This window comes from Diabrotica virgifera, chromosome 2 (genome assembly GCF_917563875.1).
Source record: "Diabrotica virgifera virgifera chromosome 2, PGI_DIABVI_V3a".
Lineage (NCBI taxonomy): Eukaryota > Metazoa > Arthropoda > Insecta > Coleoptera > Chrysomelidae > Diabrotica > Diabrotica virgifera.
In genome coordinates this window covers 24,884,710-24,902,350 of record NC_065444.1, presented here as the reverse complement: position 1 = coordinate 24,902,350, position 17,641 = coordinate 24,884,710, and the positions used below count along the sequence as shown (strand labels likewise).

The 17,641-nt window shown below is 32.4% G+C and overlaps 1 protein-coding gene across 2 annotated transcripts in view; it reads left to right on the top strand.

The window, feature by feature from the left end:
* Positions 1-16,499, top strand: part of LOC114326207 (LIM/homeobox protein Lhx5) — a 275,094-nt gene extending 258,595 nt beyond the window's left edge. For both annotated transcript variants that reach the window (XM_028274485.2, XM_028274484.2), the window contains 2 exons: positions 10,810-11,092; positions 11,722-16,499. In XM_028274485.2, the coding sequence (XP_028130286.1) occupies positions 10,810-11,092; positions 11,722-11,933 (495 nt within the window). In that variant the 3' untranslated portion in view covers positions 11,934-16,499. The remainder of the gene's footprint in view (positions 1-10,809; positions 11,093-11,721) is intronic.
* The last annotated feature ends 1,142 nt before the right edge of the window (positions 16,500-17,641 follow it).

The following is a 17,641-nucleotide window of genomic DNA, read 5'->3' as shown; positions in this document are numbered from 1 at the left end:
AGATGTTATGATATATACTCTCATTAGCTTAGAAAAATTAAAAAGATAGAAAAATCGAAATAAGGATGTGAAATAAAAAATAAAGAAAAAAATAAAATATTGGGCGCCACTGGTTACCTAAGGAACCAGAATTTATACAAAAAAACAAATATTAAAAGAAAAATGGTATTAGATCAAAATAAAACAGAAAATAGTCAAATAAAAAAATATACATAATATACAGAATATTATAACGTAACTTACCTTATTTATTCAGAATTATATACTCAGTCAATTTTTTAATGTTCTTACGATTCAAGAGAGAAGGGAAGAAAATAAATTATATGTTGAAAATCAAACATTATTTATTAAAAACAAAAGAATTAATCTCTGATCTCTCTGTTATAATTAGAGACCAGATTACCAATTAATCAAAGATGAAACGAACAGTTTTACAAATATAAAAATTATACCTTAACAATTAGTGTCCTGGCTTCTTCCTCGTAGCTTGATTCGAAAGTCCAAGGCGCTATTGCACTCGCGAAACACTTCACTGTCGTTAGTGACAGCAAACAGCAAACAGTACATTGTTTATAAACAAACATTATTATAGAAAAATTCAGCTTTCACTTGAAGATAAATAGTTTAAAAGTTCGTTAAACTGGATCAAATTTTACTTTTACTCGAATAAAATTATTTAGTTAGACTCGAACGTGATTATTGAAAGTTCATTAACTTTGACCAAAATAAAGTATGTGAACATACTACATGTTTTAACTGCACTGTTAAACATAGTAATGAGAAAATTGAAACTCCAATCTCCTACTTCTGGTTCTGACTGCTTAAAAGAAATTAGTGGATACCAAAATTGGTATAAAATGATAACGACGATTTGCTTAGAAACAGCGGGAAAATCGCCGGAGTTCACGATACACCATCACATTCGCCGGGCTGGAATTAACCTAGCCGGCTGGGAAACTGGAAAACTACATTCCTTTACACTCAATGGAACTCTACTCCATGACGATGGCCCTAAGGGAACCAAAACTCAACTTAACTCGATGATGGCCCTGGGAGAACTCTTCTCCATGACGATGGCCCTAAAGGAACCAAAACTAAACTCAACTCGATGGTGGCCCTGGTGGAACTCATCACTCAACTTCACTTGATGGTGACTTCTACGGAACTCAACTGAACATGATCATGGCTTCTACTGAACTGACCTCTAGGACCGCTAACTCGATCCTTCTCAAACTTGGGTTCCTTCTCCCAAAAAAAGTGACTTCCTACTTAGACCAATAGGAATCATACCAGATATTTCTCTACCAATCAAATGGTCAGAAAAACTCTCAAGACATCCCTCGAACGCCATGATGGTTTTACTTTCAACCAATTACAAATACTTAAACTTCGCAATAACAAAATCCCTTGAGTTTATACGAAATGCGATGACTCACAATTACAGTTAGTTTTTAGAACCAATATTTAACAGCTTTACTAAAAGCCTCGGCTTAGGTTAAGCCTTTCCTGTTGCAATACACCCTCAATAAATTTGTGTCTGAGAAAGTCATAAACCTAAGACTCTAGTCTACAAATGCCATAAAAACCTTTATACTCTTGAGTCTTTACTTAACGTGGAACCTCTTTGAAAAATATTCCGTTTACAATTGTGTAGGATATAAACAATTTGGGGCACCTTTGTACACCAAATTTCAAAGAATCGCAAGAACCGAAATAAACATCCAAATCCCGTGAGAATTGAATAACGCCATACTCTGCCTATGCGGAAGATCGATATACAGGGCGTAGCGAAAGTGTACAACTGTAAACTGGGTCGAAATTTCAAATATTTAAACGGAGGACTTTCAGCGTGTTTTAATGACACAAGCTCGAAACAAATGACAATCGATGAAAAGCCCTATACCAATATGTTATATTTTTCACATCAAAACTGAAATCCTAATTATTATGGTTCTTTGTAATTTTAAATCGTCCTAAAACTAAACATCTTCGACATTTGTTGAATTATTTATGAGCTTCTCATTAAAAGCCCAATAAACATGTCTGAGTGATCAAAAAAAATTTTTGTTTAGATCACACAAGATGTTGTTTAATAAGTTTGTTTAATCAAATTATGGAATTCGGACAAACGCTAACTGAATGGAATAGTAATTTCTTAGCACATGTGAATAAAACAAAAGATCTTCAAGAATGCACAATGAGTGACCATAAATCTACAATCTTTGTCGTATCAGAAAAAAAGCGAAGATTTTTTATTTCATTCTTTCATGTGATCTTTCATAACCTCGCATTAACTATCTAATGAGTTATTAGCTGCAAAAGAGAGAGTAACTAATAGATGGATACGTGAATATCGACATATCTGAAAATTGGTTTGATTTCTGCAAGGCAGACTGACAACAGACGCAAGTTTCAATATATTGGAGCTGATGAAAAAATACAGAAATAAAGAAACTAAGATAATAATAAATGCTCATCAGGAATGCTCATCTTGTTATAAAAAAAATTTATTTTTTTTTAAACAAAAAAAACAGAAGGTCAACTCTACGTCAACTAAATTCCAGTAGAAAGAGTGACGCACTACAACTACCTCGGCACCATAATAAATGTAGAATGGACCAACAACCAGATGATGAGAGCGAGCATCGGAAAACTAGATCCACCTTCAACTGGATAGGACCACCCTCTTTAAGAGCCACAACGTCTCTCTTAAAAGTTTGCAAATTTATAACGCAACAATAAGTAAGGAAGGAGAAACACCAGACAAGTTCACATATTCGATGGAAAAAATGGAGGTGTAAAAGGGATATACAGGCGAGAATAATAAAGGCTCAACATGCATTCGACGCTGTAAACACAATTTGGCAAGCAAGTGTAACATCGGAAACCACAAAAATTGAAATTTTTTTTATACATTTAGGTATAAAAATATCGGAAAAGAAGTAAGGACAGAATTTACAAAACAGTCATCAGACCAAAAATGACATACACGGCAGAAACACGACCTGCTACAGAAAGGATAAAAATAATACTAGAAACAGAAGAGACGACCCTTCGAAAAATCGATGGGAAGACATTATGGGATAGAGCTAGAACGCTAGAAGTACAGATATACGATGGATATGCAAGGTGGAAAACATTAATAACTGTGTAAAAAACAGAAGAGTAGAATGGAACGACCACATAAGCCGAATGACAACAAATACAGAGTAGTAAGGACGGAGAGAGACGGTTCCCCAATAGGAAGACGATCAGTGGGAAGACCACGAAAACGATGGAATGACAACTTACTGGAGGCATATTGTAAAACAGACAGAGTCATGCTTACAAAAAAAATAAGAAGAAGAGGTATACCTTTGTAAAACAGACAGAGTCATGCTTACAAAAAAAATAAGAAGAAGAGGTATACCTATATAAGATTCTGAAAATAGACTGACCCAACAGAATAACCAATACAGAACAATGAGAAACAACAAAACAGACTAACATATCAACTACAATCAAGGAAAAGAATGGAAACGTATTGGTCATATCTTGAAGAAAGATCAAAACAACATAGCGAGATGAGCACTTGAATACCAACCTGAGGGGAACAGAAAGAGAGCAAAACCAGACAACAGCTGGAAAAGAACCACAACCAGAGCACACGAAAAAATTGGACTAAGATGGGTTGAAGTCAAAAACGTAGCAAGAAATGAAAGAGAATGGAAGGAACTGATATAGAGTACGGTGTTTATCCACAGAATAAAGAAAAAAGAAGATGTGTTGACCCGGTCAGCCATCCATCTTACACTTTTGGCCAAGAAACGCACAAGAAGAATACTCTTCACACAAGGAACGATAAAACTGGAGGAAGATAAAGATATTTAATATAAAAACCCCAAATTCATGTGACGAACAATTTACAAAGCTATATAAAAGCTCCATTAAAGCATTGTATAGAATGTAATTAGTGTCTATAGTTATTATTTCCTATCTGGGAATTAATCTATCAGCCGACAACAATATCGAAGAAGAGGTAAAAGACCAAATAATTAAAGCCAGTAGAACGACCGGATGTCTAAACGACACAATTTGGAAAAACAAACACCTAAGATTGGAAACAAAGGCCCGAATATACATATGTCAGTTATTATGCCAGTTATAACTTACACGGCCTAAACAAGACCAGATACAAGCAAAACACGAAGACATCTGGAGACCAACGAAATAAAGATCTTAAGAAGGATTGCTGGAAAAAAACTACAGGATAGGGTAAGAAGTGAGGAAATCAGACGTATATGTGGAGTAGACAATATAAATACCTGAGTAAAGAACAGAAAAGAAGAGTGGAATGAACACATAATAAAGCAGGATCTCTGAATCAAGGATAGTAAGAATAGCCAGGGACATGTCACCGTTAGGCAGAAGAAGTATAGGACGCCCAAGGAAAATATGGAATGAAACTTTAGGGGCAGAATGAAAGGCACCGTTGAAGAAAAACAGGTCTGCCTATATAAAAGAAGAAGAAGTTATTATTTCAACACAATCGGGGTAACAATAATTCTAGTAAACTTATTTGGTTTATTTTAAAATCACCACAATCTTAGTTATGTGCTTTTATATAAAAAATTCTGCTACCTGATTAATTTTGTGAAATACGTTATATACTAGCGCTATACTATGCTCTAATAAATATTGTGGACAAAAAGTTAATCATACAAAATTTCCAATAATCAAATTTTGCATCACATATTCGATTAAAACCATATAATATAACAAGAAACCTAAAAAATCGATTTAGAATACATATTCTTAATAATACGAAAAAAAGTATTACAAGGTTAGAAGTTCATTTTTTACAATTTTTATAAAGAACATGAGGTTTTTCTGTTCGATTGCGTTCACTTTGTTATCTATTGTTGTTGTGGGATTGAAGTCTATAACGAGTGAAGCATGAACCATTTTATGACCTAATGCAAACCTCTGAAATGTATACAGCATGTATTTAAAATATGATGCAATTAAAATTAATGTACAATATGCGGTGCGCAGTGTATTCATAAAATATAGTTTTGGTTTTGCTAAATCTTTTAAGCGTGATTTATAAAGATATTGTTCTTGTTAATAGTGTAGCAATGAATTGATTCATCTTGCTTTACGTTTACAGAAATTTGTTTTGGTCAATTATAAATATATGTTTGCCGTTATGAGCCATATTTCAGTTCTATAGTTAGGTTAGTTTAGGATTCATGTGAGAGGGGCCTTAACCACTCTCCAAATAGAGAAACGCAGCAAGCTACGATCGGGAAGTTGAAGATGAAAAACAAAAAAAAAAGCGAAGACACGTTACTTAACGCAAAAAGCAATAAAAAACTAGTACAACATTACGAAACAAAAAGAGGCAATTTTAAAGAAGAAAGAAAAATACTTCAAAAGATATTTGGGGGTAAATGATTAAATGACAAACAATTAGTGGACACGAAGAACAAACAAATTTAGAAGAGTTATATAAGGATACAAAAAATACTTCTAAATATATTTGGGGGGAAATGATAAACAATCAGTGGACACGAAGAACAAACAAAGTTATAAGAGTTATATAGAAGATGGAATTTTAAGTGCTAATATAGGTAATATATAAAAAACAATATTTGCGATCAAATGTTTCGGTTATCTACACATACTTACATAAATTAGTTTAAAATTTCTTTCTATTTATTTTGAAAATTCATACACAAAGGAAACCCAAGATAGAACATTAGTTTCACATTATTTACATACGGTTGTAAGTATTTCGTGACGTATCTACCACGCCACTGGATCCTATTTGAAATATAGCCGCCCACTCTGAATAGACGGCCACAATAGCGAAACATAAAAGAGTGTTTGCAACCCCAACCCCCGGTTATATACTCGTCCCGGTATTGAATAGAACTCGGGGCGGTCTAGCAACATGTTACGTTTTGTGAAAGAATAAAGAGAAAACATAAAGGCCACCACAAGTCGATTACTTGTGGTTACAAATTATCTTGATGACATAAATTACTCAAATATTCATCGCTTTTTGGGGTAGTTTTGCTGCTCGTGTTAGTTTTTCAACTAATTAGAAGTTTTTATTAGCTAAAAATAGATTTATTGTGTCTAGAAATATCTTGTTTTTTTGAAGTTGGTAATAAATTTTTCTTAAAAACTTTATAAAAAATTGTAGTACTGAAACTAAAGCTTTTTTTATTTTAAACAATATAGGCGAGCGCCACACCTCTAATTTGAGGCTTAGAAATCGAAAAAGAAACCATGATAGGTGAATGGAAAATTTTGTTATTCTTTATGTTTTCGACGTCGCTGAATCCGAATATGAAGTTTACCTATTTTTATTTAGAATTGATGGAACATGTTCAAAAATCTAATTTTATGCAAAAATGCGAAAAATCAATTTGAATGATTTTTTATATTTACCTCGCTGTATCTTTGGTCGCTGTAAATATTTCCTTTTGAAAATTTAACTGTGTCATCATTGAAGAATTTAGATAACAATGAGATTTGTCCAAGATGTTTAAACAAATTAAAAGAGAAATTGTTATTTTTTAAACAATTTGTCGTCAGATTTCGTTAGTTTCATGTTTACTTAAAAAAGTTGGGTGACAAACTTTTTAGTTTATAATTTTAATTACGACAGCATTAAAACATAAGTCATGGAGAAGTTTTCTGGAAAATTCCAAGTCGAAATATGCAATAGGAAAAAAGTTATGTGACTTTATAGACGAGTGGCACTCCCCAAAAACAAACGCTTGTTTCTCGAGATACTGAACACGATGTGGTGAAGGGCTAATTTTGATCATACTTCATGTTTTTGATGGTGCTGAAAACGAAAATGAGGTTTATTTTGATTTTTAGATGGGGGAACATTGTCAAAATCGCAATTTTACTCTAAAAATAAAAAATAAATGAAATCACGTTTTTCTTAAAACTCATCACACCAAGATGGATGACGTCACTAGTATTATATATATGCCAAAAAGTCCTAATTTAAAAATATTAATCGACCTATCTGAGAATTTCTCTTCTTGAGATAATGAATTTATGCAAACTTAAACGTCCTCACTGTATAATATATTATAAAATGCGTGAAAATAAAGATATTTTTGTAGAGACGGTGTTAAGTGAATTAAAAGACAAAAATACAATCGAAACTTTCAGTGTAAGCCTTTGGAAAGTTTCAAAGAGATTGGCTTTAGGTTCGAAATGGACAATAGAAAAACCTGTGTTAAAGAGCAAGTGTCATTCACAATATATATATTTTTTATGAAACAGCTTGTATATTAGTGCACCCTAATATTTATGTGTAGATCTTGGCATTGGATCCAAGCATCACATGTAACACCGTTGCCATATCCTCTATCTTTTTATACTATCACATTACATTAAGTTGCATTTAAAAAATCTGTAGTTTTGAAACATCAATTATTAAGTAAAGTTTTTTAGGTTGTTGTTTTGACCAATTTTGAAAAAATGTGAAAACGTTGATTATCCACATCCGTCTGTCCGTGCATCCGTCTTGTCTGTCTGTTTGTAAACTCAACTCCTCCGTCACTATACCAGGTAGAATGACAAATGAGGTGTCAAATGAAAGCTTATAACCCAAGGATGGTACTAAAGGTGATAAATTTGACCTAGGCTGTCTGTCCATCTGTCCGTCCGACCGCGAATTTAACTCCTCCGTCATTATACCAGGTAGAATGACAAATGAGGTGTCAAATGAAAGCTTATAATCCAAGGATTGTACTGAAGGTGAGAAATTTGACCTAGGTTGTCTGTCCATCTGTCCTTATGACCGCGAATTTAACTCCTCCGCCATTATACCAGGTAGAATGACAAATGAGGTGTCAAATGAAAGCTTATAATCCCAGTAAATAATCCCATAATAAATAATGCGATCGGACGAACAGACGGACGGACAGCCTAGGTCAAATTTCTCACCTTTAGTACCATCTTTAGATTATAAGCTTTAATTTGACACCTCATTTGCATTCTACCTGGTATAGTGACGGAAGAGTTATATTCGAGGTCATACGGACAGACGGACAGACAGCCTACGTCAAATTTCTCATCTTTAGTACCATCCTTGGATTATAAGCTCTCATTTGATACCTTTGTCATTCTACCTGGTATAATGACGGAGAAGTTGAGTTTACAAACAGACAGACAGACGGACGGACGTACAGACGGACGTGGATAATTCAAAGTTTTCACATTTTTTCAAAATTGGGTTCAATTTAAACGTTCTTATAAAATTATTCTATTATCTTGTAGGTACATTTAACACTGATTGAAATTATGAAAGAAATAAAGAAAAAAGTATGGCAACACTGTGACGCACAAACATAAGATTCAGCTGTAGGCTACATAGGATGCACTAAGATACAAGTTGTCCAATATTTGAGCCTTATGCCTTTAACGCCTGTTGAGTTTTGTAAATAAAAAAAATAAATTATTGTCAATTGATAATTTTATGATAATTAATTTCTCGTAGAATTTATCGTTTTTCAATGTATTCTCATAAATTTTCGTGTATAAACTGACGTTCATTTCAACAACCTCTTAAAGACCGGGCTTTGGTTATAAAAGAAATGAAAAATACTATATTTAAGCCAGTAACTTCGCATCATTACACAAACATTAGTCAATATATTTAAATTAAGATGTGTATATGGGACGTGAGATGTAAAAACGTTCTACGCCTGCGGTTGGTAGTTACGCTACGGTTGAGGCTTAAGTGTGGTCCCAATCCGTAATTTCTCCAGAAATAGCATTACTAATTTCCTCTGGGTAATAGCTAATTTCAAATGGAATTTACTCCATCAATAATCCACTTTGATACTGAAGGATTTATATTTGAAATGTGAATAAAAACGAGATCAAAGTTATGTTTTTAATAGATGACGAAGTTTTCTCATAGGTCCTAAAATTTAATTTTAAATTAATATTCAACTCATTGCTTACATCATTCTTGATTTTTATGACATACCTACCTAAAATAATAATAGAGCATGGAGCATTTTTCTCATTTTTACAATATTAAGCTGTAGCGGTTTCATCACTAGCCCTGTAAATGACCTTTTTGGAGTGTAATTTTCAGGGGCAACTCCCAATTGCATGACAATTTGGATTTAGGTTCTACTTACCCCCCACTTCTAAGGTGAATTTGTGCCGTTGGTTAAAATAAGCCCGCAAATAGATAAACTGACCGATTATAAGCAACTTTCGTTCTATAGAGTTTTTTATGTAAGTCAATATTTTTTGAGTTATTTGCAATTGAAAATGTTTATTTTTCGACAAAAAAAAACTACGTTGTCAGAAGGTTTCTCGCAAATAACTCAAAAACTAAATATTTTATCGAAAAAAATATTGTTAGCAAAAGTGTAGTTTATAAAAAAAAACAAAAAAAAAATGGTGGATCAGTAAAGTCTATATACCGAGTAAAAGCAAAGTTGTAGCTCATGAAAAATACGTTATTATTCGTCTAATTCCAAATCGACTATTTCAACGTGAAATCACCGAAAAATTAAGCAATTTTCGGGAACAATTTAATAACATTTTTGAAACTGTTTTAAAAAGGCTTTATTTTTATTTTTTACAAAAGTTTCTAGCACCAAAAATAAACAAGTTACGGTGAAAAAATGTTAAACCCTATTTTTTTTTGGAAAAAAATCATGAAAATCTCCCTATATTTAGCACCCCAAATAAAATTAATCGCCACCGCTTTACCATTTATTTTAAATGCACGTGTATTATTTATAAATATGATCTGTAACCGGTTTAACCGGTTTTAAGTGCTTATTTTTGAATAAAATTGGTTTTATAGCAACAAAAAATTTCCTAAAAATTTTGGAAAAATTTCCTTTTTTTTTAAATAACTTGAAAAGTATTAGTGATACGAAAAATCTCAAGGAGTTCAAAAATAAGAACTTTAAACCGGTGAAACTGACAGGTCATATTAAAAATAGATAAATAAAGTAAATTTTTGTAAATCGGTAACGAATAATTTCATTTGGGGAGCTAAAGACGGGGAGACTTTTATGATTTTTTTTATCAAACAAAATTCTGCCATATTTATTTTGATCGTAACTCGCTTATTTTTTATGTCAGAAACTTTTATAAACAATTAAAATAAAAGTTTTTTTAAACACGGGTTTAAAAAAAAAGGTTTTTCTCGAAGTGCTTAATTTTTTTGTTATTTCACGATGAAATATTCGTTTAGGAATTGGACGAATAAAAACGTATTTTTCATGAGCTACAAATTTGCTTTTGCTGGATCTATAGACTTCACGAATACACAACTCTTTTCATTTTTGTCTAAGCTACATTTTCCTAAAAATATTTTTTCGATAAAATATTTACTTTTGAGTTATTTGTGAAAAACCGTCTAAAAACGTAGTTTTTTTGTCGAAAAGTAAACATTTTCACTCGTAAATAACTCGAAAAGTATTTATTAACTTGCATAAAAAAACTCTATAGAACGATAGTTGCATATTATAATCTGTTAATTTATCCATTTCCGGGCTTATCTTGAACGTATGTTTTTTCACCCCCGAGAAGGGGCCACTGTTACCCCCAAAGTAAAAGCAACTAACGGAACAATTCAACTTTGAAGTGGAGGGTAAGTAGAACCTAAATCCAAATTTTTCCAGGGGTCCAGGAATCGTTAACCTGATCCTGAAGAATTTTAGTTGCTTTACCTTTTTACAAACAGTACCTATTTACATAATATATTCAGTCCGTTTTTTCTTAATGTTATTAGTATAATAAACCTATTTTTGTTTATTCCAGGTGTGGTTTCAAAACAAACGGTCGAAAGAAAGGCGCCTAAAGCAATTAACGTCGATGGGTAGAGGTCCATTTTTCGGAGGTTCTAGAAAAATGCGAGGTTTTCCCATGAACCTTTCACCTGGTGGTCTTGAGGACGGTCCCCCGGGTTTTCCTTACTTCGCGGACGGGAAATTCGAGTTTGGCTATGGAGGACCTCCTTTTCATCCTCACGACGGCCCTTTCTTTCCAGGACATCATCCTGGAGGAGGTCCTGGAGGCCAGGGAATGCCTTTTGGACAAGGAGGTAAGAAAAGAGTTTCATCTATTTTTTTAACCCTTATAATCTTAGTTGTATTTTCTCCTTTTTCTTTTTTACACTAAAGATAACTGCAGGGCTTGACTAAGTTCTCATTTTCTCTTCTACAGTCTACAAGAATTCAAATCCTGAATATAGTAACAAATTCACTAGATATTTTTTCTTAGAGTGTCGTTTTCCTACAGAGGTTACCAATCATGATGGGTCTTTTTATTAATAAGATTCTTCAACCTAGAATTCTTTCTTTGACATACAGATCTTATTCCTTGAATATTTCTCTGTATTATGAGTCTATTTTTCATCATTGTCATTGTCATTTTTATTAATGTTATTGTTAGTTTATAAAGAAAGTTTGAAGCCACCACGTTTTCTAGGTGTTTGAGGGTACATTTTTGTATTTAAAACCTAATTTTCTAAAATTTTTACTTACACCCCTTGTGTCTAAGGGCCTCAAATATGGTTTTTCAAGCTAGATTGCTAGATTGATTAGCTACTCCGTCCAATAGCTTTTATTAAATTATATCGATAATTGTTTATTCCAACATTGTCCAATTATTTGGTACTTCTTAAACCGTATAAAATACCACTTAAATAATAAGGTCCTTATTTTATTCCAGGTGGTCCCATGGACCACGGTCCCATTCCTATGGGAGCCGGTGACTTCGGTGCAATGCCCAACGAACAGGGTCCGTTCATGCCACAGCAGGGTCCAGGTCCGGATATGATGCAGGGTAACAGTGGCGGGGGTCGAGGGGGAAGTCCCGAATTTATGTCTCCCGGAAACTTCTCCGACAACCCCCAACAGTTAAACGAAGGACTGGTCTGGTAGCTGGCAAAAGCTCTGGCCAAGAGGGCCAGAGAATAATGATAGCTTATTTTGTAAATAGCCTTTATTTGTAAATCAAAAATTATGTGAATCGAGAAATGAATCTATAAAGAAAATATTTAAATCGATTTTGGATACTAAACGGGTTGATTTGTTTTTAAATTTTTGTCCAGGCCTACAGAACTCTAGGCTAGAATTCTAGGTCTACTCTAAAAGGCTACAGAACTTTATTGTAGAATCTTTAAACATTCTAAATGCTATAACAATAAAACTCTTAAGAGGAAACAGTAGCGATCAACAGGTAGCGAAAACGCGTTCCAAGATTGCGGCTGTAATTTTGAATATTTTTTCGAGATATTTGGCACACCTATTCGTAATATAATAAAGAATGGCGGTACAGAGCCCAATTTAAAAAATATATTTATATGTGTAAATTACTCTGTAATTAAATACAAAGTTAAAAAAACGAGCCTGTACCGCCATTAAGAAGAACAAAAAAATACACTTTCTTCAAATAAACTTTTTTATTCGATGCCTAGATTTTGTGTCATTTTGGAACTACTAAAATTTTTTATTTCATTAGTAGTTCCAAAATGACACAAAATCTAGGCATCGGATAAAAAAGTTTATTTGAAGAAAGTGTATTTTTTTGTTCTTCTTAATGGCGGTACAGGCTCGTTTTTTTAATATTGTATTTAATTACAGAGTAATTTCCACATATTAATATATTTTTCAAGTTGGGCTCTGTACCGCCATTCTTTAATATATTACGAATACGTGTGCCAAATATCTCAAAAAAATATTCAAAATTACAGCCGCAATCTTGGAACTCGTTTTGGCTACCTGTTGATCGCATATAAAACAGTATAAGTTCTTAGATAAAAGCAATTTTTTTGTTCCTGATTTAAAAACTCACCTAACAGTACAGAATTAAAAAATACTGGCTACTTTTGAAAGAAAAATTGTCATACTATGTTCACTTCCAATAGGGCTTCATCGATTGTGATTTGTTTCGAGCTTCTGTCATATGTTGTATAATATGTGTATATTAATATACACGGATTATACGACATATGACAGAAGGTCGAAACTCGAAACAAATGACTGTGAATGAAAAGCCATATTGAAAATTTTCCTGGTGTAGGTGCCAATAATCGAACCCGAGCTCACCAGGTTATTGAGCCAGTAACGCTGAGCTTTGCCCCCACTTTAATGTTGAAGACATTGAAGATAGGTTTGAAGACTCAAACTTGGATACAAAGAAGAATTATAAGATCTAAAAATTCTTAAGTTTGCCAACTGGAAAAACAAATCAAGATACTGATGAACCAAACTAAAAATTACAATAATTGTTTTTTAAAATCAATCAAGTTCTTATTAGGTTTAACTGCATCGATTTAAATATTTTTGAGAAAAGTTATATTCGTCTATATGTTTCAGTAATTTGGTCAATTGTGAGATATTTAAATATATGTTAAATATCTCACAAGATTTATAGATTGACTAGTTTGTGAATGACAACAAATTGACCGACTAAGGATGCTAAATATTATAATTTTTAAGAAAGGAAGAGCAAAATATGAAGAAGAATTTCTTCTTCATGTATCATCATTTCCCTGTCGAGTGTTAAAGGCCAGCTATTTCTCTGATTTTTTTTTATATTTTGAACGTATTCTTACTCTTCTTTTTCAAAGGATTTATCCTCCATCCACTTTTTTCGCGATCTTTACCTTTTGTTTTATTAATTTCTGTTATTTCTTATATTCCTTCCTGTTGTTTCTCTGTAGTCTTCTCTGCTACATCAATCAAGAATTTTATTATGAATTTTAGTATGATTTCTTCAAATCTTTAAACACTTGCCATATTTCTACACCATCATTTCCATGCATTATTTTACTAAGCTAGTTAAATATATCTTCTTCTAAAAATAAAAAAATAAAAATGTATACCATTTTTATTCAGTTGCAATGCGAAAGCAAAACAATCTTATTTTTCACTTAGAATACGGAGCGCAGTCCAGCACTCTAAATCGACGATTTTCGACTCTTATTGGAGTCTCATCGGAGAGACGTAGGCCTGCTGCTCCATACTCTAAGCTAAGTGACCAACATCGAGAGTTCATCCCCCACACCGCAACTGACGTGAATGGATTAGGTGACTAGCGTCATCTGGCCATTGAAAGACAAAGTTTTTCAATCCTAATAGCGACATTATTAATATTGAAGAATATTAAAAATGTTACTAAAAGATTTTTAAATTGAAAACTTATTGGTCCATTTCCCTGGTGACACCTTCTTTTACAATATTCAAGCCAGATGGATGCTGCAGTGAAGACAAAAGGGAAGGAATATCTTGTTCTCTTATTAATTGTTTTATCCTCTATGAGAAGCTTTTAGTTGTTTTGGGACTTTTTGAATCTTTTTTCAGTTTAACTTTGATGTCAGCTATTAGAGGATTGTGATCTGAATCGATATCTGCACTAGAATATGCCGTTATTCTTTTTGTTTGTTTAATAGAATATAATTCAGGACCAACTTTCTTAAATAATTGATAACTTGGTGCAAAATAATAAAAACGTTATATAAAAAATCCATTTAACATAGAATCCAATAGATACATAATATAAGTAGCAAAAAAGCATCGAATGCAATAATTTAAATTTTAAGACAAGACAGTTGGTAAAATTTTTGAAAAAGTTACAATACGAACTGGGGTTTCATTTGTTTTCCTACTAAACTAGTCAATGTATTTACCAAATACCCAATAAATTTGGCAAAAAGAATACATACCTTCTTGATATGTTATATTAAAACGTAGGTTTCTGTCTGCTTTTTGTCGAATTAAGGTTGTGAAATACTTGTAAAAACCCAATGCATTTGTATAATTTTTGTGCCCTCTATCACCGTAATAATTTGTTTCTTTTTTATGCAACCTGTGTAAGAAATTATAACTAGGGAAGCAATATGTTGAGTTTAAAAAATTGTTCCTATTTTGTTAATGTTTTTTCTTGTTTAAAATAAAAATACACGATAATCAAAAAATATCTTCATATATAAATATAACTAAACTATAGAGTTCGTTTTTAACAAATATCTCCAAAATTTTTTGTTCATATGTTAGTCCAGTTTTTTTAAAGTAAACTAAATTCGCTCTCTGCCGAGATTCATTTTGACAAATTCAGAGTAGGAAACATACAACACAAAAATTCCTACCTCACACTATTAACTGCTCAAATCAACGTAATCTTGCATTAAAAAAGAAGAATTATTGGAAATACTAGGAGTGTATACTAAACTCATAGAATATTATGAATTTTAATTCTTCAAAATATTTTTATTTTTTACAATAAATAATTTTCTCATTTGTTATCAATACGTTATAATGGTCTAAATAAATAATTAATGATTGGCGTAAGGTTTATGATATTTATGTCTGTTTACTTTACTATTGGCTATGAGCAGGTATGTTTGGTTGTATAGTAATTTCCAGTCACGTCTAGCAACCTAACTTCAAAAAAACTACCAACATCACTAGACAGTTATGTCTCAAACTAGCGAATCGACTTTAATTTGTAGTATTTTATGAGTTTAAATAAAAATATATTTTGTACTAGAATTTTAAGGTTGAAAACATCAATATAATCTACATAAAATGAAAAATGGTATACCTTAAACCGAAGGCTTTTCAAACATAAAGAACTTTAGTTTTTTTGTAGAAGCATATGTAGAAGATATAACTGTCACAACAGCATAACTGATTTTTAAAATAAAGACTGTTTTCATTTTTACATTCAGTCATTCGTCATTCTACAGTGACAATGTAGCTAGCAATGTATGCAATGTTGCCGAGTAAACGTCTGTATTGTAGGTATATAGATTTATTTTGCGAAGATATTTTCTGACCATCCTGTACGTAATATCTCGCACAAATAGACGGTAACTAACATCCCTTTTAATGTATATATTTATTAATTTTGTAAATATGGCGACAATGTTTCCCAGAATTTTGCTTACCACAAAAATATATTAGAGCAAATTATATTGTATTTAAAACGCTGAGAAACATTGTCTGTTGGTTAATATCATTAACCCTCCTCACCTCATGCCCGTGTATTTTTTGTAAATTTTCTTTTATTTCAATTTTTACTAAGTGCCAAGCAACTTACAGGTTGATATCATTCGAGCTTTAACTCTGTTGTCCATGTTTCAGATCAGTATTCCACAGGGAGCCCTTCTGGTTCCGTTGCTTATCATCATGTATGAGTTAACGTCGATTATATCAACCTCGTTGATTATTTAATACATAAAATATTGTAATATTTATAAAATAAATGTATAAAGTAGCATACGCTTGTACATATTTCATAAAAATATATGTTATGTTAACACAGCTGTAAATGACCTGGAAAAATATCTTCCTGGATATTTTTCTAGAAAACCTACGCAGAAAAATGCCTAGTTGTCGTACAAAGTATTTGTACAAAAACTATATCTGCTGTATAAAGCCCTCCTGATATATTAGTGTAAATTGTTAATACTAGGTGTCCTAATAATAAACACTTCTTTAAAATACGCTGCTTTTTATTTATAACTCCACAATCTATATCGACTACAAATATTATCGACTACAATAAAACATTTGATAGAGTAAAACATAAAATATATGTCTTGAAAGAAGTGGGTTTAGATGATAGAGACTTGAGAACCATATAATATAATTTATATTGCAACCCAATTGCAAACATTAAAGTGCATGGATGACCAGTTGATAGAGCCAATATCCATAGATAGAGGAGTGAGACAAGGATACATTCCGTCCCCGGTGTTATTTAACATGTAAGTACTCTGAACATATCTTCAAGCAAGCACTAGGATAACAACAGGAAGACGTAGTAGTCAACGGAGTGCATCTAAACTATATTAAATACGCCGACAACGCAGTAGGATTTGCAGATAGCTTAGATGGCCATTGCAAAAAAAATGCGCTTATCAGATATAAGTATGGACTGAAAAAAAACAAAGTACATGGTAGCCAGTAAGCGAGAAATACTAAATACACGGCTTTTGGTTAACCAGCAACCCAGTGGCGTAGCGTAGTAGGGGCGGCCCGCCCCGGGCGGCACATTTTAGGGGGCGGCAAAACTTAAAAATAAAGAATAAAAAAATTTTGTAAATTTTTGAATCATTTTATATTTTTATCGCAACTACAAATTCGGCACGATTGAAAGGAACACGGAATTTTCCATTACTTAATTTGTGACGAATTCGGGGAATTCCTTTTCTTTGAATAATATTTTGTAGCGACTGGCAACAACGCCTATACTGACTTGTGGGAATTCCCCGTTTATGACTAAAAATCAGCGAGAATGACTTCTATTACATACATCGGCAATTAATATTGATTAAAAATTATTTAATATCGACAATGAGTACTCTAAGACTAACTAATTTGGCTATTATGTCTATTGAGCAAGAGATGTGTGATGCAATAGACATTGACGATGCAATAAAAGGCTAAAAAAGTAGACGTATACATTTTTAATTTAAGACGGAAGTTTTTTTTAATTCTAACTAATACTAACATTTATTTTACCTTACTGGAATCAAAGAGCACAAATTGTAATAGATAACGAACCCAGTCCAGAAATTGAAATCAGGAGAGGAGTTCGGCAGGGATGTATTTTGTCTCCATTACTCTTTAATACATATAGT